This window comes from Chiloscyllium plagiosum, unplaced genomic scaffold (genome assembly GCF_037043375.1).
Source record: "Chiloscyllium plagiosum isolate Xiang-an unplaced genomic scaffold, Cpla_swu_hap1 HiC_scaffold_28, whole genome shotgun sequence".
In the NCBI taxonomy this organism is placed as follows: Eukaryota; Metazoa; Chordata; class Chondrichthyes; order Orectolobiformes; family Hemiscylliidae; genus Chiloscyllium; species Chiloscyllium plagiosum.
In genome coordinates, this window is record NW_028270166.1 from 30,580,840 (window position 1) to 30,604,443 (window position 23,604).

The window sequence follows — 23,604 nt, forward strand, 5'->3', positions numbered from 1 at the left end:
ACTACAACAAAGGTCTGCTCAACCAATACCATACAATGTTAATAATGGAATAGCTCAATGGTATCATGAACTATATTCTTTTCAAAATTAAAGGTTGGGACATGGAGATTTTACAATGTAGTGCTGTACTTGATTTGTGAGCTAATTAGGGTTGTAGAGAGTTTTTATTCTGTATCTGGTCCACATTATACCTTACTGGGGAGTACTTCATGCTAACAATGGGGATAGAAGCAAAACAAATTCCCACTTCCAACCCTCAGACTCTAGCTCAATCAGCATAAAATGAACAGTAACTCAAGATATCAAAACACAGTTTCCAATAAACATGTTAGTCTTACTTACTTCAGAGGTCAATCAGACTTTGAATTAAACTGACACTTCAACAACGTGATGTTTAATCATAAATAGATTTTTCTCAAGGTTATATCAAGGTTTCAGGCGATCCCAATACAACATGGTTAAACCTGTTCATGCCAATCTCAAGATGGACCAGTATGTTGGAAAAACTGCAAATTTACTTAACTTTATTGTTATTACTTTGAAAAATAAATATCTTCTATTCACTCATATCAAACTGGTATTCACCGCAAATCCACTTCCATTCCAGAACATTGTCACCTCCTTGCGCCAGCAAGCCACACAGATGCTAGTGATCAGAGTGCACGGGACCAGGTAAAGGAGCGCTGGTTGACCCGTCTGCATTAGTGCCAGGGCAAGAAAGGTAATGAGAAGTCCAATGCCATAAGCTGTGGAAAAGAATAGACACTTGTATAAACATGAAAGATGAGCGTAAAACCTTGAAAAACTCACTGTACAGTACTCTCTTAGAACATAGAACAATACAGCGCAGAACAGGCCCTCTGGCCCTCGATGTTGTGCCCACCTGTGAACTATTCTCAGCTCGTTCCCCCTACACTATCCCATAATCATCCATGTACTTATCCAAGGATTGTTTAAATCTTCCTAATGTGGCTGAGTTGACTACATTGGCAGGTAGGGCATTCCATGCTCTTACCACTGTCTGAGTAAAGAACCTGACTGTAACATCTGTCTTAAATCTATCACCCCTCAATTTGTAGTTATGCCCCCTTGTACAAGCTGACATCATCATCCTAGGAAAAAGACTTTCACTGTCAACCCTATCTAATCCTCTGATCATCTTGTATGTCTCTATCAAATCCCCTCTTAGCCGCCTTCTTTCCAATGAGGACAGACCCAACTCTCTCAGCTTTTCCTCTTAAGACCTCTTAAATGAATGCTTTTAATATTTAATTACACTAATCTAGAGTCTGCCTCATTTCCCTCCAGGACTTTGTACACACTGCTGTGAATCTTAACTTCAACAACATCAGACAACATTGAAGAAAAATTTAAAAACAGCAAAATACACAGCTGACCTTGAATGGAACTATGTGGGAGAGCTCACATGGTTTCAAAGTGTAACTTTGCTGTCTTTTTTAAAATAGTGAGTAGAGTGGGTTCTTTTTAGTTATATGTTTTATTGAGATCTGTCTCCTGATTAAAATTTTAAAATATAAAACATAGGTACATGTTAGCCTGCAGCAGTGTTTTTTTTTGAGAGCAGTATGACTATACTATTTTCTGTAGATTGTTAAGGTGCAAAGATGTCTTTAGTAGAGCGATCTGCTCTGCCTGTCGAATGTGGGGGATTAGGGAGAATTTCCATATTACTGATGATTATGTAACAGCTGTGTATTTTGCTGTTTTTAAATTTTTCTTCAATGTTGTCTGATGTTGTTGAAGTTAAGATTCACAGCAGTGTGTACAAAGTCCTGGAGGGAAATGAGGCAGACTCTAGATTAGTGTAATTAAATATTAAAAGCATTCATTTAAGAGGTCTTACGAGGAAAAGCTGAGAGAGTTGGGTCTGTCCTCATTGGAAAGAAGGCGGCTAAGAGGGGATTTGATAGAGACATACAAGATGATCAGAGGATTAGATAGGGTTGACAGTGAAAGTCTTTTTCCTAGGATGATGATGTCAGCTTGTACAAGGGGGCATAACTACAAATTGAGGGGTGATAGATTTAAGACAGATGTTACAGTCAGGTTCTTTACTCAGACAGTGGTAAGAGCATGGAATGCCCTACCTGCCAATGTAAATCTTATCAGATCACACGGGTCAGTTGGAGCGGCTGTTAGAGGCAATAAAGTATTTACAGGAGCTGGGGATGTGATGGATGACAGTTATTAGATGGGAGAAAAACCACAGCTACAGTTCAGGTAGATGAGTTACTGCCAGGAAAGGTAGGCGAGGGAGGCAGATAGTGCGGGAGTCTCCTATGGCTATCCCCATCTCAAACAAGTATGCTGTTTTGGAAAATTTAAGGGGTGATGGACTCTCAAGGGAATGTAGCACAAACAGCCAAGTTTCTGGTACTGAGACTGGCTCTAATGTAATGAGGGGTGCATCAAGTTCCAAGCGATCGATTGAGATAGGGGACTCTCCAGTCAGTGGCACAGACAGACATTTCTGCGGCCGACAGCAAGAAATTACAATGGTGTGTTGTCTCTCTGATGCCAGGATCAAGGATATTTTAGAGACAATGCAGAATATTCTCAAAGGGGAGTGGAACCAGCAGGAGGTTGTTGCACACATTGGAACTAACCTCATAGGAAGGAAAAAGGAAGAGATTCGGAAGGGAAAATATAGGAAGTTAAGCAGGAGCTTAAAAAGGTCCTCAAGGGTGGTAATATCTGGATTACTCCCAGTGCAACGAGTTAATGATGGTAGGAATAGGAGGATAGAGCAGATGAATGCATGGCTGAGGAGCTGGTGTATGGGAGAAGGATTCACATTTTTGGATAATTGGAATCTGTACAAGGAGGATGGATTGCACCTAAATTGGAAGGGGACTAATATACTGGCAACGAGTTTTGCTAGAGATGCTTGGGGGGATTTAAATTAATAAGGTTGGGGAGGTGGGACCCAGGGAGATAGTGAGGAAAGAGATCAGTCTGAGACTGGTGAAGTTGAGAAAAGGAGCAAGTCAAACAGTCTGGGCAAGCAGGAACAAAGCAGAAAACAAGGTAAAATTAAAGTGCATTTATTTGAATGCACAAGGCCTAACAGGGAAGGCAGATGAACTCAGGGCATGGTTAGGAACATGAAACTGGCATATCATAGCAATTACAGAAACGTGGCTCAGAGATGGACAGGACTGGCAGCTTAATGTTCCAGGAAACCAATGCAATAAGGAGGATAGAAAGGAGGGCAAGAGAGGAGGGGGAGTGGCATTTTTGATAAGAGTTAACATTACGGCTGTACTTAGGGAGGATATTCCTGGGAATGCATCCAAGAGAGTTATTTGGGAGGAACTGAAAAATAAGAAAGGAATGATTAGCTTATTGGGATTGTACTAAAGACCACCAATAGTCAGTAGGAAATTCAGAAACAAATTTGTAAGGAGATCTCATTTATCTGTAAGAATAAAAGGGTGGTAATGGTAGGGGATTTTAACTTTCCAAACATAATAATATGGTAATACCAGTCTAAGAATTTAGATGGAGAGGAATTTGTTAAGTGTGTACAAGAAAATTTTCTGAAAAAGCATGTGGATGTGCCTATTAGAGAAGGTGCAAAACTTGACCTACTCTTGGAATAAGGCAGGGCAGGTGACTGAGATGTCAGTGGGGGAGCACTTTGGGGCCAGCAACCATAATTCTATTAGTTTTAAAATAGTGATGGAAAAAGTTATGCTGGATCTAAAAGTTAAAGTTCTAAATTGGTGGAAGGCCAATTTTGATGGTATTAGACAAGTACGTTCAAAAGTTGATTGGGTGCAATGTTTGCAGGTAACGGGACAGCTGGAAAATGGAAAGCCTTCACAAATGAGATAACAAGAGCCCAGAAACTGTAAGTTCTTGTTAGGGTGAACGGCAAGGCTGCCATGTGTATGGAATGCTGGATAACTAGAGAAATTGAGGTTTTGGTCAAGAAAAATAAAGCAGCGTATGTCAGATATAGACAGCAGGAATAGATAGGCAGAAGGAGGAGACTTAAGAGGGTTAAGGAGATAAGGTTAAGGAGAATCCAAAGGGATATTATAAATACATTAAGGACAGAAGGGTAATTGGGAGAGAATAGGATCCCTCAAAGATCAGCAAGGCAGCCTTAGTATGGAACGCATGAGATGGGAGAGATAGTAAACGAGTATTTTGCATCAGTGTTTACTGTGGAGAAGGAGGTGGAAGATAGAGAATGTGGGGAAATAGGTGATGACATCTTGAAAAATGTCCATATTACACAGGTGGTGGTGGTGCTGGATGTCTTAAAACGCATAAAGGTGAATAAATCCCCAGGACCTGATCAGGTGTCCCTAGAACTCTGTGGGAAGCTGGGGAAGTGACGGGTAGTCCCCTTGCTGAGATATCTGGATCATCGATAGCCACAGGTGAGATGCCGGAACACTGGAGGTTGGCTCACGTGGTGCCTCTATTTAAGATAGGTGGTAAGGAAATGCCAGGGAACTACAGATTGCTGAGCCTGACATTAGTGCAAGTTGTTGGAGGGAATCATGAACAGGACTTACATATATTTAGATAGGCAAGGACTGATTAGAGATAGTCAACCTTGCTTTGTCTGTGGGAAATCATGTCTCACTGACTTGATTTGAGTTTTTTGAAGACGTAACGAAGGGGATTGACGAGGGTAGAGTGGTGGACATGATCCATATGGACTTCAGTAAGGCGTTTGACAAGGTTCCTCATGATAGACTGGTTAGCAAGGTAAGATCACATGGAATACAGGGAGAACTGTCCATTTGGACACAGAACTGGCTCGATGGTAGAAGACATAGCGTGGTGGTGGAGGTTTGCTTTTCAGACTGGAGGCCTATGATCAGTGATGTGCCACAAGGATCGGCGCTGGGTCCACTGCTTTTCGCCATTTATATAAATGATTTAGATATGAACGGAGGAGGTATAATTAGTAAGTTTGCAAATGACACCAAAATTGGAGGTGTAGTGAACAGTAAAGAAGGTTACCTGAGAGTATAACAGGACCTTGATCAGATGGCCAATGGGCCGAGGAGTGGCAAATGGAATTTAATTTCGATAAATGTGAGGTGCTGCATTTTGGAAAGGCAAATCAGGGCAGCACTTTTATACTTAATGGTGAAGTCCTGGGGACTGTTGCTGAACAAAGAGACCTTGGAGTGCAGCTTTGTTATTCCTTGAAAGTGAAGCCTTAGGTAGATAGAATAGTGAAGATGATGTTTAGTAAGCTTTCCTTTATTGATCAGAACATTAAATACAGGAGTTGGGAGATCATGTTGCAGCTGCACAGGACATTGGTTCGGCCACTTTTGGAATATTTTGTGCAATTCTGGTCTCCCTGCTACAGGAAGGATGTTGTGAAACTTGAAAGAGTTCTGAAAAAATTTACAAGGATCTGGATGTAAGCTTGCTCACTGAACTGGAAGGTTTGCTTTCAAACGTTTCGTCACCATACTAGATAACATTATCAGTGAGCCTCCAGTGAAGCCACAGATGTTGCCAGGGTTGGAGGGTTTGAGCTACAGAGAGAGACTGAATAGGCTGGGGCTGTTTTCCCTGGAGCATCAGAGGCTGAGGGGTGACCTTATAGAGGTTTATAAAATCATGAGGGGCATGGTTAGGGAACATAGACAAAGTCTTTTCCCTGAGTTGGGGGAGTGTGGAACTGGAGGTCATAGGTTTAGGGTGAGAGGGGAAAGATTTAATAGGGGCCTAAGGGGCAACTTTTTCACACAAAGAGTAGTGCGTGTTTGGAATGAGCTACCAGAGGAAATGATGGAGGCTGGTGCAATTACAGCATTTAAGAGGCACCTGAATGAATACATGAATAGGAAAGGTTTAGAGGGATATAGGCCAACTGCTGGCAAATAGGACTAGATTAATTTAGGATATCTGGTCGGCATGGACTAGTTAGACTGAAGGATCTGTTTCCATGCTGTGTATCTCTGTTACTCTAAATTCAGGCTCTAGCTCTAACTTTCCTTTGGATAATCCCATTCTGTTTACCTTTACATTTGGGAAGCATGGCTGATTCATCAATTTGGTCAGCCAAAAGGCTTGCTACAACACATAGGAGCAGAAATAGGCCATTCAGCCCATTCTGTTCTACCATTCAATAAGGTCATGTCTGATCTAATAATTCTCAACTCATTCAGGCTCTTCGACTTCTTAAATGCCATTATTATAAGCAATTAAATCCATTAACTGCCTCCTACACAAGTAACTAAATCGGTACAAAGTCTTAATTATCTTTTTACATGTCCCCTCACTGAGGTTTGATCAGAAATAAAGGGTCTTCTCAAACTCTTCAGTTTTGACAAGAGTCTGAACTTGAAGCATTAACCTTCCATTTGTCTTTCTGATGCTAATGGTTACGCCATTCATTTCAGCATTTTATGCATTCTTGGGTTTGTTTTCCCTCTACAGGTTAGTATGGTCAATAACTTGATAGTTTTCACGTGTATTCCAGATATACAACATTAAAAGGAAATGTTACAATTTTCTACCGAATTATTTATTATGTTAATCAAGAGCAAAATATTTCTCTACATGGAGGTGTAGTGGACAGTGAAGAAGGTTACCTCAGATTACAACAGGATCTTGATCAGATGGGCCAATGGGCTGAGAAGTGGCAGACGGAGTTTAATTCAGATAAATGCGAGGTGCTGCATTTTGGGAAAGCAAATCTTAGCAGGACTTATACACTTAATGGTAAGATCCTAGAGAGTGTTGCTGAACAAAGAGACCTTGGAGTGCAGGTTCATAGCTCCTTGAAAGTGGAGTCGCAGGTAGCTAGGATAGTGAAGGCGGAGTTTGGTATGCTTTCCTTTATTGGTCAGAGTATTGAGTATAGGAGTTGGGAGGTCATGTTGCGGCTGTACAGGACATTGGTTAAGCCACTGCTGGAATATTGCGTGCAATTCTGGTCTCCTTCCTATTGGAGAGATGTTGTGAAACTTGAAAGGGTTCAGAACAGATTTACAGGGTTAGACAATTTGAGCTACAGCGAGAGGCTGAACAGGCTGGGGTTGTTTTCCCTGAAGCGTCAGAGGGACGACCTTATAGAGGTTTACAAAATTATGAGGGGCACGGATAGGATAAATAGACAAAGGCTTTTTCCTGGGGAGGGGGAGTCCAGAACGAGTGGGCATAGGTTTAGGGTGAGAGGGGAAAGATATAAAAGGGACCTAAGGGACAACTTTTTCATGCAGAGGGTGGTACATGTATGAAATGAGCTGCCAGAAGTAGTAGTGGAGGCTAGTACAATTGTAACATTTAAAAGCATTTAGATGGGTATATGAATAGGAAGGGTTCGGGGGATATGGGCCGGGTGCTAGCAGGTGGGACTAGATTGAGTTGGGATATCTGGTCGGCATGGACGGGTTGGATCAAAGGGTCTGTTTCCATGCTGTACATCTCTATGACTCTATTACGTATGGTGCATGTAATAATTGTTTCAAAGTTTTATTATGCATTGGATTTTACATCACCAACCATATAATTCCATGTAGTTAAAGAGTTCAGCTGGTAAAAATTTCAATGTTGCATAATAAGGCAATTCTTGCTGAAGCTATGATAATTACAAATTGTTTGACAGTAACAGTGCACCTACTTATAGAATCGTTGAATCTGCAGCACAGGCAGCCATTCAGCTCATCATACCTGCATCAATTCTTTCAAAGAGGGACAAAATTAGTCCCATCCCCTTTGCAGCTAATTCTTTGTATTCCCTGTAACCAAAACTTTTCACTTTAAATGTGTGTAGCACATATATAAAATATACACATATGCTGAAACTTCTGTTGCTAAAGAAAATGTTGGCACTTACCAATTGTGCAAGCCACAAAATAAATTCGTGGGGTCTGTGCCTGAATGTCAAACCTGTGACAATATGCCACCAACATTCCTGAAAAGAAAATCAAAAAAAAAGGAAGTTGTTGCCAATGGAATAAGACAAGGAAATTGCAATTTACATCAATGATCCAACAGAATTTCAGAAATGAAGGCCCTACACAATGGTCTTATCCTCAACTGTTTTGAAAACAATCTTTAAAAAATTTAATACAGACTGATAAGCTTGGTGCTGGCATTCCACTGGGACTGACATCTTTTAGCTATTTAAGACCGAAGCCCTACAGAGACGATATGGAGATGCCGGTGATTGGATTCGGGTGTACAAAGTTAAGAATCACACAACACCAGGTTATAGTCCAACAGGTTTAATTGGAAGCACTAGCTTTCACAGCGATGCTCCTTCATCAGGTGGTTGTCCACTTGATGAAGGAGCAGCACTCTGAAAGGTAGTGCTTCCAATTAAACCTGTTGGACTATAATCTCGTGTTGTGTGATTTTTAACTTTGAACGCCCTACAAAGAGTAATGTTAATCTTGTGTAGCCAGGGAAATACATAACAGTCAGTAGCTCTAATACAAAGGAAAGCTAATTTCCAACAAATTAAAAATTCCTAAATAATTCAATAGTTTCTTATAATTGATTAATCAAACATTTGAATATATCTAGTTTTAGGGTAAAGGAGTATAGCAGATGAATATGCTGAGAATTTGTTTACCTGGTATTAAGACATCACCAAAGCCAAGAAGGGAGAATGGCCGGTCACACAATGCCAGAGGTGATGAATTCAAGCGGGGCACCTTTAGAACCATTGGAAGCTGCGAACAAAAGAGAAGTCTCACCAGGAAGGCAAGTGGTTTAATTTGATTACATCAGATAGAAAAGTTTGATCTACTTTGATTCTGTTTTCCACATAACCAGACTCTTACATTTGATTACACTTTAAAAGGTGTCAAGTTCATTTACAGTAGTGAAACATGATAACACAATGATATATATAAGTACCGGACTCGGACAGATTTAAAATGAATCTAAATGGTTATAGAAGATTATTGTTAAATATCAATATCCAAAGACAAATGTAATGTCCCTTTTATCTTGCCATTCCCACAAAGCATCAACACACCTATCAAGAAATCTGCTCTAAAGCAAATACTCTTGAGAAATAGATAATTGATTGGTAACCATTAAAAAAGCAGTACAAGATCTTAATAGGCTCATAATTAATAAACTGTAAAAATCTTTTGAAATTAGCTAGTTTACTGCATCTAAACACAGAAACCAAAGGCAAAATATGCTAAGCCACCAGCACATCAATAGCTGAACATATTTGTTCAGTGAATAGCTGAGCCACTCAGACCAGAAAGGCCTCATGTTTGATCAATGCCTCTGCAGTTAGCTTCTCTTTCCAGGGCAGCTGTTGACCTCAGCATTTTGGAGTTATGCTGCATGACCATGGTTGGATTAATTGACTACGAGAAAGTGAGGACTGCAGATGCTGGAGATCCGAGCTGAAAAATGTGTTGCTGGAAAAGCGCAGTAGGTCAGGCAGCATCCAAGGAGCAGGAGAATCAACGTTTCGGGCATAAGCCCTTCTTCAGGAATTAATTGACCTAATTTTGAATGTATCCATATGGATGGTGAATAAGAATAGGTCTAAATGGAGTTTTAATAACTGGTGCAATCAGCTCACTTTTCCAATGTTCACTTCCAGGTTTACAAATAAATAAACAACGTAGGTGGGCAACCGAAAGGTACCAACTATAAAACCAAATTCAAATGAGAAATCAGAAGAGGAAGACTGAAGTAAAACTGCAGGGAAAATTACAGATCCAAAAGATAGAAGTACCAGAACTGCTCGTGTCTCCCTGGGATGTAACTGTTAATTCCTCCTGCTTGAGGGTCTTTCTATAGCTCCATCTTAAATTCTGGGAATGGGATCTCATTGTTTTATTAGGAGGCATATGGTGTGTTAGCTTTTATTAGTAGAAGGATTGAGTTTTGGAATCATGAGATCATGCTGCAGTTGGAAAAAACTTTGGTACGGCCACATTTGGAGTATTGCCTATAGTTCTGGTCACCGCATTATAGAAAGGATGTAGAAGCTTTGGAAAGGGTTCTGAGGAGATTTACTAGGATGTTGCCTGGTATGGAGGAAAGGCTGAGGGACTTGAAGCTGTTTTCGTTAGAGAAGAAGGTTGAGAGGTGACTTATTTGAGACATATAAGATAATCAGAGGGTTAGCTAGGTTGGACAGTGAGAGCCTTTTTCCTCAGATGGCGATGGCTAGCATGAGGGTACATAGCTTTAAATTGAGAAGTGATAGATATCGGACAAATGACAAAGGTAGTTTCTTTACTCAGAGAGTAGTAGGGGCATGGAACGCACTGCCTGCAACAGTAGTAGACTCACCAACTTTAAGGGCTTTTAAATGGTCATTGGATAGGCATATGGACAAGAATGGAATAGCGTAGGTTAGATGGGCTTCAGATTGTTGCACCGACCTGTGGAATCACTGAGGGCCGAAGGGTCTGTACTGCGCTGTAATGTTCTGTGTCCTAAGTGGTGTCCAAACCTCTAGCAGAAAAGTGGCCGTAATAACACTGGAAAAATCTGGATCACACTCTTCTATTATGAGGGGAAAACAGGCCTGAAAGACTGAATGTACCAGGTTACTTTTCTCACTCCTCTTTTTACGTTTTTGTGCAGGCCCTGAATTAAAAAGGATACTATTTCATTCAGCTCTTTCTTGGTTGCAACTCACATTCAAGGAGAATAGCACTTGGATCTGTCAAGGAGACTGATAAGCCTGTTTATCGTATCTGGCAGAATTCCTGAAATAGCCCAGGAATGCGTCCAAAGTCTGATTGAAACATGCAGGAGAAGAGCGCAGCCAACAGAATTACTGTTTAATGCAGTTAAAAACCCAGTTCCAATTCACGCTCCAGTGCTTTGCTCGAACAGGAGTGTAATTTTAAAAACAGATTGAGTACCTTATGGATTTAATACTTAAGCCTTAGAATAAAAATGATGGCAACAAAATAAGGGAGTCAAGTGGTTAAAAACTTCAAGCAGGAGAATCCCAAGTGCGTGGTCCCCTGCTCTCAATAACTTATACTTGCATAATATTTCAAAGATACTGCAAAACAGTTGCAAAGAATAAAATCAGCAGACATAAATCAGGAAAGAAAACCAAGAAATGCAAGCGTTCTGGAGAAATAGGTCACACAGTTAACAATAAACAGATGCCACAGTGTAGCTTATAGGGCAACCAAAAGGAAGAGAGAACAGAACACAAAAAAAAATTAAAGTATTTTAATTATTTGCTGATAGAAACGCTGCAAAGGCTACTGCAGGCTTTAATAAGTAACATAGCAGCATGCTTTCAGCTGTACCTTCTCTTGAGTGGAGAAATCAGAAGGACCAGCAGCAACCTCCATCATGATACTCTCCCCGCTCTGAAACACACAAACTCATCACTCTTAGGAAATATGGCTTCATTGCAAAAATTATTTCAGTGCCCTTTAGAAATCTTGAAAAACAAATTGGCCAAGAAATCACAGAGTGAGGTGATAATATTCTCCACTCCACTCCACTCCCAGCAGTTTACAGCCACTCACTGCATCCAGAATTATCTTGCTCATGACTTAACATTGTTCAGCTGCTTCTTTTACACACAACTTTTCTAATATTTTCTTTAAATCTGGAGCAATACAAAATCCTTTATAAGTGCAGGATGCTTTTAACTGGTGTAATTTAGGATTCAAACATATCGCACAAGTTAAAAGAGTTAGGGCAAAAGGTGGTGGCATTGTGTCAAATTATAGTTCTTCATATTTCACAATTAAATGAATTAAAAAGAGGCTCATGTGCAGTCACATGAAAACTACTCAAGCTCTCTCTTTTAATGAAAGCAGAAGATATGGCTTTGTCATCAAATAAGAAAGGACAAATTGCCGCAAACATAATTAGTCACTATCACATATTCCTTTTGGACTGAAAGAGGAGAGACCAGGGTACTTTCTAAACGGTATGGAGTTAAAAACAGCAGATGTCCAAACAGGCTTGGGGGTTCAGGTGCATGGATCTTGAAAATGTCACAAACAGGTCCAAACAATAATCAGAAAACTAGACTTTGTATCTATAGGACTGGAGAACAAGATTAGATTCCCTACAGTGTGGAAATAGGCCCTTCAGTCCAACAAGTCCACACTGACCCTCCGAAGAGTAACCCACCCAGACCCATTTCCCTCTGACTAATGCACCTAACACTATGGGCAATTTACCATAGCCAATTCACCTGACCTGCACATCTTTGGACTGCGGGAAGAAACCGGAGCATCCGGAGAAAACCCACGCAGACATGGGGAGAATGTGCAAACTCCACACAGACACTCGCCCGAGGCTGGAATCAAACCTGGGACCCTGGTGCTGTGAGGCAGTAGTACTAACCACTGAGCCACCATGCCGCCCCAAATATGCAGAAGTTATGCTGCAGCTATACAAAACCCTGAATAGACCCCATTTGGAGTACCATGACCAGATGGAGAAGGATATATTAGCCTTTTGGAGTACAACGTAGATTTATATGAATGACACCTGGATTTCCGGGTTAAGTTGAGGAGAGATAAGGGCTGTTTTCTCTAAAATTAAGAAAGTTACGGATGATCTGATCGATGTCTTCAAGATATTAACAGGAAGAGATAGTTAATCTTTATCTACCCTATTTCCAATGGTTGAAAATTCTAGAATTAGGTGGCAAGGTTTGAGAATTACGGCCAGACTGTTCAGGAGAGATATTAGGAAGCACTTCTACACACAAAAGGATGATAAATATTTGTAACTCTCTTCCACAATGGCAGTGGATAAGAGAACCGTTGTTAATTTTAAATTTGAGGCATGTTTTTGTTAAACAAAGGCATTAAGAGGTATGGGCCAAAGACAGGTAAATGGAGTTGGGCACAGACAGGTAAATGGAGATGGGCACAGCAATCTCTAAATGGTGGAGCAGGCTTGAGGTGCTAAATGGCCTATTCCTGTTCTGATAAAGCTTTTTGCCTTTCTTGCCCACTTTAATTAGGCAATAATTTCATAGAGGGTCCCTATAGTCAGCAGACAGAAATGTTTTTGACTATTTGTCTAGGCTGGATTAGATCCCAAAAGTCAGAGATAGAGGCCAGTATTTAATCCATTGCACCAATTGGTGACTGCCAAAATTTGGTTCCTGAATACCATTAACCAATAGTAACCTACTTATTTACATAGTTTAATATAGAGTTGTATGCAGAATCAAAGTCAAAATCTCAGTTAGTCTCAAAAACAAATTGCAAAGTAATTTATCTTTGCTACTGAAATATTAAAGATTCTGCAGGCAACCCATTTTTCAGCTTACCTGTGTAAGGTATGGTGTGACGGAGACAAAAAATATATCATAGACAAAGAGAACCGTCAGCAGTAATGTGCAAGCCTGGTTAAAACAAGAGAATACCATTAAAGTCCAGAAACAGTTAATACTAAAGTTCAATACAAACACCATTAAGGTCCAAAAAATTTATGCTTAAAGTTAAATATAAACATCAGAAGAATCTATAAGTAGTTAATATTGAAATCAATTAAAATATTAATATGTCAAATCAGTAGCCTTCTTCTCTGCCAGTCCAACCTATCAGCATGGATCAAACTGCTGTCAACAAATTCAAAGAAATATGGAGTGTTTTGTGGTGTAACAAGTGACTGTGGGTTACAGAATTTTAATTAGATAATAAGTTTATCCTTCCTTTATTAATTACATTTCAGATCTCAGCTTTCCACTGGGTCACAGCTCCCTGGCTGAATTTTTAAAGTGTTACTGTCATTGTTATATGTTTCTTTATATATGTGACAACAGATTGGTCTAAAGTAAGTGCACACTTGCCAGAGATGAGGCATTCCAACTATCCACGGTTAAGTATGGCAAAGTGTGGGAGCATAAGCAATAGTGTTGGATACACAGGGACGCTGACCTTCAATGTTAACAGGTCAGCACTGGCCGAGAATTTGCAGTTAGCGCCACCTAGCAGTGTAAGTGTAAATTACTGCAACATGTAACAGGCTTTTAATAGATTTAAACTGATAGATCTTTCATCAGAAATTCAATCTGAAATATTATCTCTGTCAATGGATGCTGCTTAACTTGCTGATTATTACCTGCATTTTCTGTTTTTATAAGAGAAGTAAATGTTCCAGATCCTGATATCACACTTTATTTGCAGAATATTTAAAAGAGTTTCTGAAAATCTGATAGCAAATATGGAATCACAACAGTTAACATGCAGGTATAGCAAGCAATTACAAAAGCAAATGTTAACAGGATATCATGACTCGAAGAGCATGCAACAGAGATTCATTCAAGGACTGATTTCTGGGACGAGAGGATTTTCTGAGATCAGGTTGATCGATTGATCAGATCCTAGAGTTTACACAACAGGATAGGTAATTTATTGTCACTTGTATTTGTACAAAACAAAATGTAGTGAAAAGTGTTTTAAGTTGCCATACTCCAGCACCTATATTAATAACAGAAATCATATATAAAGTAAAATTAAGACAAAGTCCATCTTTGTTCAATTCACGACTCATGGGTTCCCAAGGCGGAGGAAAAGACCACATGGTTCACCGCTGCAGAAAGCAACATGGCAGCTGCCGAATCTCGGGCCGTTGGAATCCCAGGCTAGAAGATGTGTAGAATAAGAGGTGATCTCGTTGAAATAAAAACATCTTAAAGCGCTCAACAGAATGGATGTGAGGAAAATGCCCTACTGACTAAATTGTCAGACATTTTGGATTGACGTAGAGAAAGTTTATTCTCTGAAAATGATGTGAACACTTGGAATTCCCTCAAGAGAACTATGGAGGAACTGTCAATGAGAAAAAAAAATCTATTTAACAAAAAGGAGACCAAGAATTTCGGACTTCTTTTAAATTCATGGGAAGTGTTTGTCACCGATTAGGCCATAATTTATTGCTCATTCTTTATTGCTCTGGAAAAGATGGTAGTAAACCACATTCTCAAACCGCTACAGCACATATTCCAAGAACACAGTGCAGTTAGGAAAGAAGTTCTAGTCTTCAAACCAGCAAGTGAAGAAGCAGTGATCTAGTTCCAAGCCAGAGGGGAATTTCCAGGCAACAGTGATCCTGTGTCTGCTGCTCTTGTGGGCTGCCGATCAAGCAAGCTGCTTTGTCCTCAATGTTATTGAGCTTTTGAGTGTTTTTGGAAGTGCATTCATCAAGGAAAGTGGACAGTATTCCATCAAACTTGTGTCTTGTAGATGATGGATAGGTTTTTGGAATTGAGACAGTAAGTTACTCACTGCAGAATAACTAGTCTCTGACCTGTTCTTGTAGCCAAGATACCTGTACAGCTCATCCAATTCAGTTTCTGTTCACTGAGAATGCCTGGGATGTTGATAGTGGAGAATTCAGCAATGGTAATACAATTGAATATCAAGTGGCGGTGGTTGGATTTTCCTACTTGAGATAGTAATTGCCAAGCACTTGAGAAGTTAATTGTCACTTATCATCCAGAGCCTTAATGTTGTCCAGACCTTGCTACATTGGACATGGACTGCTCCAGTGCCTGAGGTGTTATGAATGGTGCTGACATTGTGCAATCATCAGCGTATACTCCACTTCTGACCTTCTTGAGACACTGTACAGATTAATAACTCAGCTTTATCCCCCCAAAACTCAGCTTTATCCCCCCAAAACTCAACCAATCTGACTGGCTAGGATAAGCTGAAACAAGTCGCGACCTCATAACTGAAATACAATGTAAAAGATGTGGAGACAATATGTAAGAAGTCCATGAAAGTCCCCCACCACCAATAATGAAACTGAAGTATCTAAAAAGTAAATTGCATGAGGGAAAATACATTCTGATAATGCATAAGCAGCCAGGAGATTGTTGTTATAGATATCCTTTCAGCCAGTCTGGACATCACTGTCAATGGGTCACATATAGACCAGCTGATACAGTTTTGATTCTAACTATCCAAACTTTAAATGTAAATATTATATCATAACCAGTTAGTATTCATGCAACAGAACTCAAGACACAGTACCTTAAAAGTTGGGAGTCGGATTGTTTTCAACATGTAAAGGCAAAAGGCAATTCCCAGAGTATCTTGCAAAACCCAGGCCCATCTGTGAAACAGAATCCATTCAGTATCTCAAAGACTGTGCAATAAATCATTGACCCAAAAATGTAGCAATGCACCATGATACATCGTAATAATGATGGCTTATTCTGAAGATTTATTAGTATAAACCATTTATTCAGAATGTCCATTTAAAGACATTTTTGGTACCTTTCAAGTAAATTTTGAAAGCAGGAGTTTTAAATAATTCAGTTTTTACTTAAGATTAAACAAATAAAATCAGAAATTGTGAAATACCTAATTATGAAAAAACATCTGCATGTTTGCACTCTGCTCTTAAAATAGCACAAATCAACACAAGTGGGTAATTGATATAGTGTGGTAATCGGTGAATAAACTAGGGTGAGAATTTGGGCATACATATTAGACATTGAACACCAGTGTATAAATCTGAATATTGCAATTTTAAATGTAAAAACATGATGCAAATAGGAGATAAACACTCAATACATGAAAGCCCTTGTGCAGGAGTGGTTTAAAATCACCTTTACACAGCTAAGAACGCTCACATATTGGGATAAGAATTAAAACACAAATATTCACACCACGTAATTTCAAAATCAGTTACGCAAACAGGGACAAGCAATAATAGTTTAACTCAAAGATTAACAAAAAGCTAAAACTTGTAAATGCTAGCAGTCTGAAGCAATTTGTGTAGGAAACAAATTAGCTAATTTTATCAGAACTTGAATATTCAACATTTGAATAGGAGTAGGACATTGTGGGAAGTCAGGGAAGAAATTGCAGGGCCCCTAGCAGAGATATATGTATCATCTATAACCATGGGTGAGGTGTTGGAGGACTGGAGGGTGCCTAATGTTGTGCCTTTATTTAAGAAAGGCTGTGAGGAGAAGCCTGGGAACTACAGGCCAGTGAGCCTGACATTAGTGGTGGGTAAGTTGTTGGAGGTGATTCTGAAAGACAGGATTTACGGGCATTTGGAGAGATAAGGAATGATTAGAGATAGTCAGTATGTTTTGTGCAAGGAAAATCATGTCTCACAAACTTGATTGAGTTTTTTGAGGAAGTAACCAAAAAGACTGATGAGTGCAGAGCGGTAGACATTGTTTAATTAGACTTTAGAAAAGCCTTTGACAAGGTTCAACATAGTAGACTAATTAGTAATCAGATTCAGAGTGAACATGCCAATTGGGTACAAAATTGTCCTAATAGTAGCTGCCGGACGAGGCTGTGGTGGAGGGTTGTTTTGCAGACTGGAGACCTGAGACCAGCAGTGCTCCGAAACGAATGGCACTGGGTCCACTTTTGGTTGTCATTTATATAAATGATTTGGATGAGAATATAGGACGCATGGTTAGTAAGTTTACAGATTACACCAAAGTTGGTGGCTTAGTTGATAGTGAGGAAGAATATCTAAGATTACAAAGCGATTTTGGTCATTTGAGTCAATGGGCTGAGGTGTGGCAGTTGAAGTTTAATTTGGATAAATTTGGTAAAAAAAAAAAGGAGAGGACTTATACAATCAATGGTAGGGCCCTGAGCAGTGTTGCAGAACAGAGACTTAATAGTTCAGGTACATAATTCTTTGAAATTTGCATCACAGGCAGACAGGATGGTTAAGAAGGCATTTAGCATGCTTGCCTTCATTACTCAGACCTCTGAGTATTGGAGTTGGGATGTCATGTTGAGGTCGTACAGGACGTTGATGAGGCCTCTTCTGGTGTTGTGTGTGGAGTTCTGGTCACCCTGTTACAGGAAGGATATCATTAAATTGGAGAGAGTTCAGAAAAGATTTACCAGGATGTTGCCAGGAGTGGAGGGATTGAGTTATAAAAATAGGAAAAGCTGGGACTTTTCCCACCGGAGCAAAAGAGTCAAAGGGTGACCTTATAGGAGGTCATAAAATCATGAGGGGCATAAATAAGGCAAAGAGCAAAAGGTCGTTTCCCTATGGTGGGGGAATTCAAAACGAGGGGCATTTTTTTTTAAGGTGAGAGAAAAAAGATTTGAAAAGGGCATGAGGGACAAGTATTTTTTTCTACACACAGAGTGGTTAGTGTGTGGAATGAACTGCCTGGGGAAATGGTGGATGCAGGTACAGTTATAACATTTACAAGACATTTGGATCAATAAATGAATAGGAAAGGTTTGGAGGGATATGGGACAAATCCAGCACGGTGGTTCAGTGGTCAGCACTGCTGCCTCACAGCGCCAGGAACCCGGGTTCAATTCCAGCCGCGGGCGACTGTCTTCGAGGAGTTTGCACATTCTCCCCGTGTCTGTGCAGGTTTCCTCCGGGTGCTCCGGTTTCCTCCCACAATCCAAAGATGTGCAGGTTAGGTGAATTGGCCAAGCTAAATTGCCCATAGTTTTCAGGGATGTGTAGGTGAGGTGCATTAGTCAGGGGAAAATATAGAGTAATGGGTCTGGGTTGGATACTCTTTGGAGTGTCGGTGTGGACTTGTTGGGCCGAAGGGCCTGTTTCCACACTGTAGGGGTTCTAATTCTAAATGCAGACATGTGGGTCTAGTTTGACTTGGGAGCATGTTCGGCATGGAATAATTGGACCAAATGGTTTGTGTCCATGCTATATGACTATGATTCTAACAGAAAAAGCAAAAGCAGGCAACATGCTCAAAAGAAAATCAGAAGATTTTGAATCATGGATCAGTATTTGGAATGATGATGTTGTAGCCATTATGGAGACTTGGCTATCACAGGGACAGGAATGGTTGTTGGCTATTCCAGGGTTTAGATGCTTCAAAAGGAGTGGTGAGGATGGTGGTTGTGGTGGTCAGGGGTGGGGGGTAGCAGAGTGTAAAAGAGCTGGAGGAGTGGCATTGCTAATCAGGGATAGTATCACAGCTGCAGAAAAGAAGGTCATTGAGGAGGGTTTGTCTACAGAGTCAGTATGGGTGGAAGTCAGAAACAGGAAAGGAGCAGTCACGTAATTGGGAGTTATTTTTCCAGGTATTTGATCTCTTGGTGGGAAAGCAGTTTGGTGATAGTGATCACAACCTGCTGACCTTTACTAGGGATGGCAGCAGACAGTATGGGAAAGTATTTAATTGGGGGAGGGGGAATTACAATGCTCCTAGGAAAGAACTGGGGCACCCAAACTGGAATCGGATGTTTTCAGGGAAATGCAAAACAGAAATGTGGAGGTTTTTAGGAAGCACTTGCTGATCATGCTAGACAGGTTTGTCCCACTGAGACAAGGAAAGGATGGAAGGTTGAAAGAATCTTGGATGACAAGGGATGTGGAACATCTAGTTAAGAGGAAAAAGGAAACTTACTTAAGGTCGAACAGGCAAGGGTCAGACAGGGCTTTAGAGGATTACAAGGTAGCCAGGAAAGAACTGAAGAATGGAATTAGGAGAGGTAGAAGAGGGCATGAAAAAGTTTTAACTGGTAGGATTAAGGAAACCCTAAGACATTCCACACTTATGTGAGGAACAAGAGTATGGCCAGTGCAAGGGTAGGGACAATCAGCAATAGTGGAGGGAACTTGTGCCTGGAGTCGAAGGAAGTAGCGAAGGTCCTTAATGAATAATTTGCTTCAGTACTCACTATTGAGTGGGACCTTGACGTTTGTAAGGACAACATGAAACAGACTGACATACTAAACCGGTTGATGTCAGAAAGGAGGATGTGCTGACAATTTTGAAAAACATAAGGATAGATAAGTCCCCTGGGCCAGATGGAATATATCCAAGCTCTACACAGCCCTGGTTAGACCACACTTGGAATATTGTGTTCAGTTCTGGTCACCTCATTATAGGAAATATGTGGAAGCTTTGGACAGGGTACAGAGGAGATTTACTGGAGATACTGCCTGGACTGGAGTACATGTCTTATGAAGAAAGGTTGAGGGAGCGAGGGCTTTCCTCATTGGAGTGAAGGATGAGAGGTAACTTGATAGATATGTACAAGATGTTGAGAGGCATAGATAGAGTGGATAGCCAGAGACTTTTTCCCATGGCGGAAATGTCTATCACGAATGGTCATAATTTTAAGGTGATTGGAGGAAGATTTAGGGGAGATGTCAGAAGTAGGTTCTTTCTTCAGAGAGTGATGGATGCGTGGAATGCACTGCCAGCAGTGGTAGTAGAGTCAGATACATTAGGGACATTTACACAATTTTTGGATAGGCACGTGGAAGATAGTATAATGAAGGGTACGTAGGTTAGTCTGATCTTAGAGTAGGATAAAAGGCTGGCACAACATTGAGGGCCAATGACCTGTCCTATGCTGTATTGTTTAATGTTCTAAGATGGGAGGATGGTAATGATAAAATGTTTTTAAATATGGGAAGAAAAGTCATATGAAAAACTAAGTCAGTAGGTGGGGGGGGCTACCTTGAGTAAAAAGGAAATGGAAAAAGCTAAGAATGAGAGGGAAAGCTGGCCAAATTTTATAATGCAGATTCCAACAAGGGTGGGAAAGGTTAGTCCTTCATGTTAACCTACATGCCAATTAAAGGTTTGCAGTTATTAAAGTTACCTTGAATTTTTGACAATCGCTACTCAGACAGAACAGAAGACCTAAACAAAAGTCAGAGTCAGTAGAATGAGCAATTAAAATGGCAAGTGAGCCACAGCCTGTGTCAACAGCTGTGAACAGACTGATGCATGGCAAAGCAGCTACCTAATCTGCATTTGGTCTCTTTGGGTGTAGATTACACTGAGCAATGGATACAGTTGACTAAAAGCAAACATACATATAAACTGTAAGCTCATTAACATGACAATGTTACTTACTTGTCTTCATTTCTGAATGCTGCCCACACACAACTAACTGAGACACAAAACATGCCAAGAACCAACATCCGTACTTGGGGACGCTTGTGACTACATGGTAAGTCTGGAATCCTGATTAGAAGAGGAGAAAGGTTCAGGGTAAAATCAGTCGAAAGACTAGGAGAAAATTCCAGTTTCAATGTTGTTTTAAACTTAGCTTTTACATTAATTTACAAAGAGTATATTTTAAGTTACATCATACCTGCATTCACAGAAAGGAATTCTCCCTACAAATGGAGACAGGCAGCTATAAAGTCCAATGGAAGAGGCAAGGCAGAAAATTCCTATGATTACGTACACTGGATTTGAAACAAGAAACAATGAGAGAAGATGCTTAGCTGATATGACTTTTGAATATTCACAAGTGTCATAGCAGTTTACAAATCGCTTCCCTCAAACATCATACTTGAAACTGAGCAACTAATTTTAACCCAGAAATTTATTGTTGTTTTTTGCAAATTTTCTCCTCCTGAAAATACAGACTTTTAGTTCTAGATGACAAATACTGAAGAGCATTTAATCTGTTCTGCATAGGAATCTAGACAGTCAGCATCAGCATATTAACTGTTGACGACATCACACTGGAGTCCAATCTTACAGTAGCCTGATGTCTGCAATTCTTAGTAAGAATCTATGGGTCAGGGTCTGGAATCATGGTTAATTTCTTTTTCCTCTCTTTATCCAAAGATCCTAATGCGAATGGAAGTATACTACTGTTTGGGTGAGAACAACAGAGGCAGAAAGGTTTTGATGAATGGTTGGATTAACAAATGGATTGAACCTGGAAACTTGTTGTAAAGTTTGACTCAGTTACACTCACTAAGCCAAACAGCATCTCTGTACAAGTCAAATGTGGAAGTTCTGCCTCAGCAACATATGATACTATGTTAAAATATTTCAACCATCCACCCACAGTAAGAAATGTTGAAAAATGTAACAAACTCTGGCACATGACTTCTTGCCATCCAGCTCACTCCCAGATATTTGAACATTCGGTAGCAGTGACGTACCTAGCTGATGGTAGAAATAGTAAAGGAGCACCAACATTGAGCAGCACATAACCACAAAAATACAGATCATGATTGGTGTAACATCGACAGTTTCATCATCCTGTTTGTCTGCCCCATCATGCTTGTGTTTCATGTAGCGCCTTAAACAGGAAGAAAAATATTAAAATACCACATTTCTCATGAGAGCAAAAACATTTATATAATTGCCAGATATTTATTTGATATAAACTTTTAAAGTGTGACAACACTGGCATTTTCTCCCTATCCGTAGCCACTCTGGAGAAACTGGTGGTGAGCTGTTTCTTTGAAGCGCTGCAGTCCATGTGGTGTAAGTGCTCGCACAATGCAGTGAGGGAGTGCAGTGCAGGATTTTGATCCAGCAATTATGATGGAAAGTCAACATGGAGTGCAACTTGGAAGAGAACTCGCAGGTATTCCCATGTGCCTTACGATGTAGTGCAACACTGGGAGAATAAAAAAAACAAGAGCAAATAGTGACCAAAACACTGCTCTCTTAATTTTGTTTATGAAAAGCTCTCAGTTCCTGTAGAACAGACAATAGGAAAGGAATTTTGGCCTGCATCCAAAGTTTCTCAAAGAAATTTGAAGCCTGAATTCAGAGGACAGGGTTTGTTGATGTGAATATGGTTTCTGCTGCCGATGGTAAAGTCAGTCAACACAGCCAACCTCAAGATCACACCCTGATCACGAGTGAATCATAGCATTAGATAGATGAGGGAAAATAGAATTGCAGCCCACATCAACAAATGAATAAAAAACAACTTTATATATATATAAAATATCCCAAAAAGTGGATTTGTATTGCAAATGCTCCTCTGGCAGATTTGACTGAGGTGACTGAAGGAGCACTGACAACTATCAATCACATAAAACATCACATACAATTTGCTTATTTCCACGCAGCACACCCACCTACCTTTTCACATCTTTGCTTCCTGCCCAGTATCCACCAATTGCTACTGTCCCGACTGCCATGACGAAGATAACCACCATGTTATAGTCCAGGAATGGTTCGTTTGGGGCGTACATTGCTACTTTGATTGATTTTCCAAAAGTCTGTTAAGAAAATAAAGCATTTTGTTACAACATAAATGTTGTTCATTTAATTCTGCCAATTGGAACGTTACACATCAGACAATATTGGCCGTGACAAGGCTTAGTTACACACCATGTTAACAGAAGTGGTAAAAATTGAGACATTTTGAATATTAAGTTTTTGATACTGTTCTAATAAGATGGTGTTTAACAGGCGTTTGCTTTGCTTTCCTTTATTGGTCAGAGCATCGAGTATAGAGTTGGGTAGTCATGTTGCAGCTGTACAGGTCCCTGATGAGGTCACTTTTGGAATACTGTGTGCAATTCTGGTCTCCCTCCTATAGGAAGAATGTTGTAAAACTTGAAAGGGTTCAGAAAAGATTTACAAGGAGGTTTCCAGGGTTGGAGGGTTTTAGCTATAAGGAGAGGCTGAGGCTGTTTTCCCTGGAGCGTCAAAAGCTGAGGGGGGACCTTATCGAAGCTTATAAAATCATGAAGGGCATGGATAGGGTAAATAGGCAAAGTCTTTTCCCTGAGTTGGGGAATCCAGAACTAGAGGGCATATTTTTAGGGTGTGAGTGGAAAGATATAAAAGGGACTTAAGGGGCAATGTTTTTCACGCAAAGAGTGGTGCAGTGTATGGAACGAGCTGCCAGAGGAAGTGGTGGAGGCTGGTATAATTGCAACATTTAAAAGACATCTGGATGGGTATGT

At 40.2% G+C, this 23,604-nt stretch overlaps 1 protein-coding gene across 2 annotated transcripts in view; it reads right to left on the reverse strand.

Moving 5' to 3' along the window:
- The window catches only part of sppl2b (signal peptide peptidase like 2B), a 46,855-nt gene that overhangs the window by 7,956 nt on the left and 15,295 nt on the right, over positions 1-23,604 (reverse strand). The window contains exons 5-14 of one of the 2 annotated variants that reach the window (XR_015751845.1): positions 22,772-22,911; positions 21,835-21,974; positions 21,027-21,123; positions 20,786-20,896; positions 15,969-16,050; positions 13,259-13,333; positions 11,262-11,324; positions 8,585-8,684; positions 7,844-7,921; positions 524-746 (exon numbers count right to left, since the gene is read on the reverse strand). Coding sequence is in view for 1 of the 2 variants with exons in the window: in XM_043721053.2 (XP_043576988.2) it covers positions 586-746; positions 7,844-7,921; positions 8,585-8,684; positions 11,262-11,324; positions 13,259-13,333; positions 15,969-16,050; positions 20,786-20,896; positions 21,027-21,123; positions 21,835-21,974; positions 22,772-22,911 (1,047 nt within the window). In the remaining variant the exon portion in view is untranslated. The remainder of the gene's footprint in view (positions 1-523; positions 747-7,843; positions 7,922-8,584; positions 8,685-11,261; positions 11,325-13,258; positions 13,334-15,968; positions 16,051-20,785; positions 20,897-21,026; positions 21,124-21,834; positions 21,975-22,771; positions 22,912-23,604) is intronic. The other variant, XM_043721053.2, reaches the window with a different exon arrangement.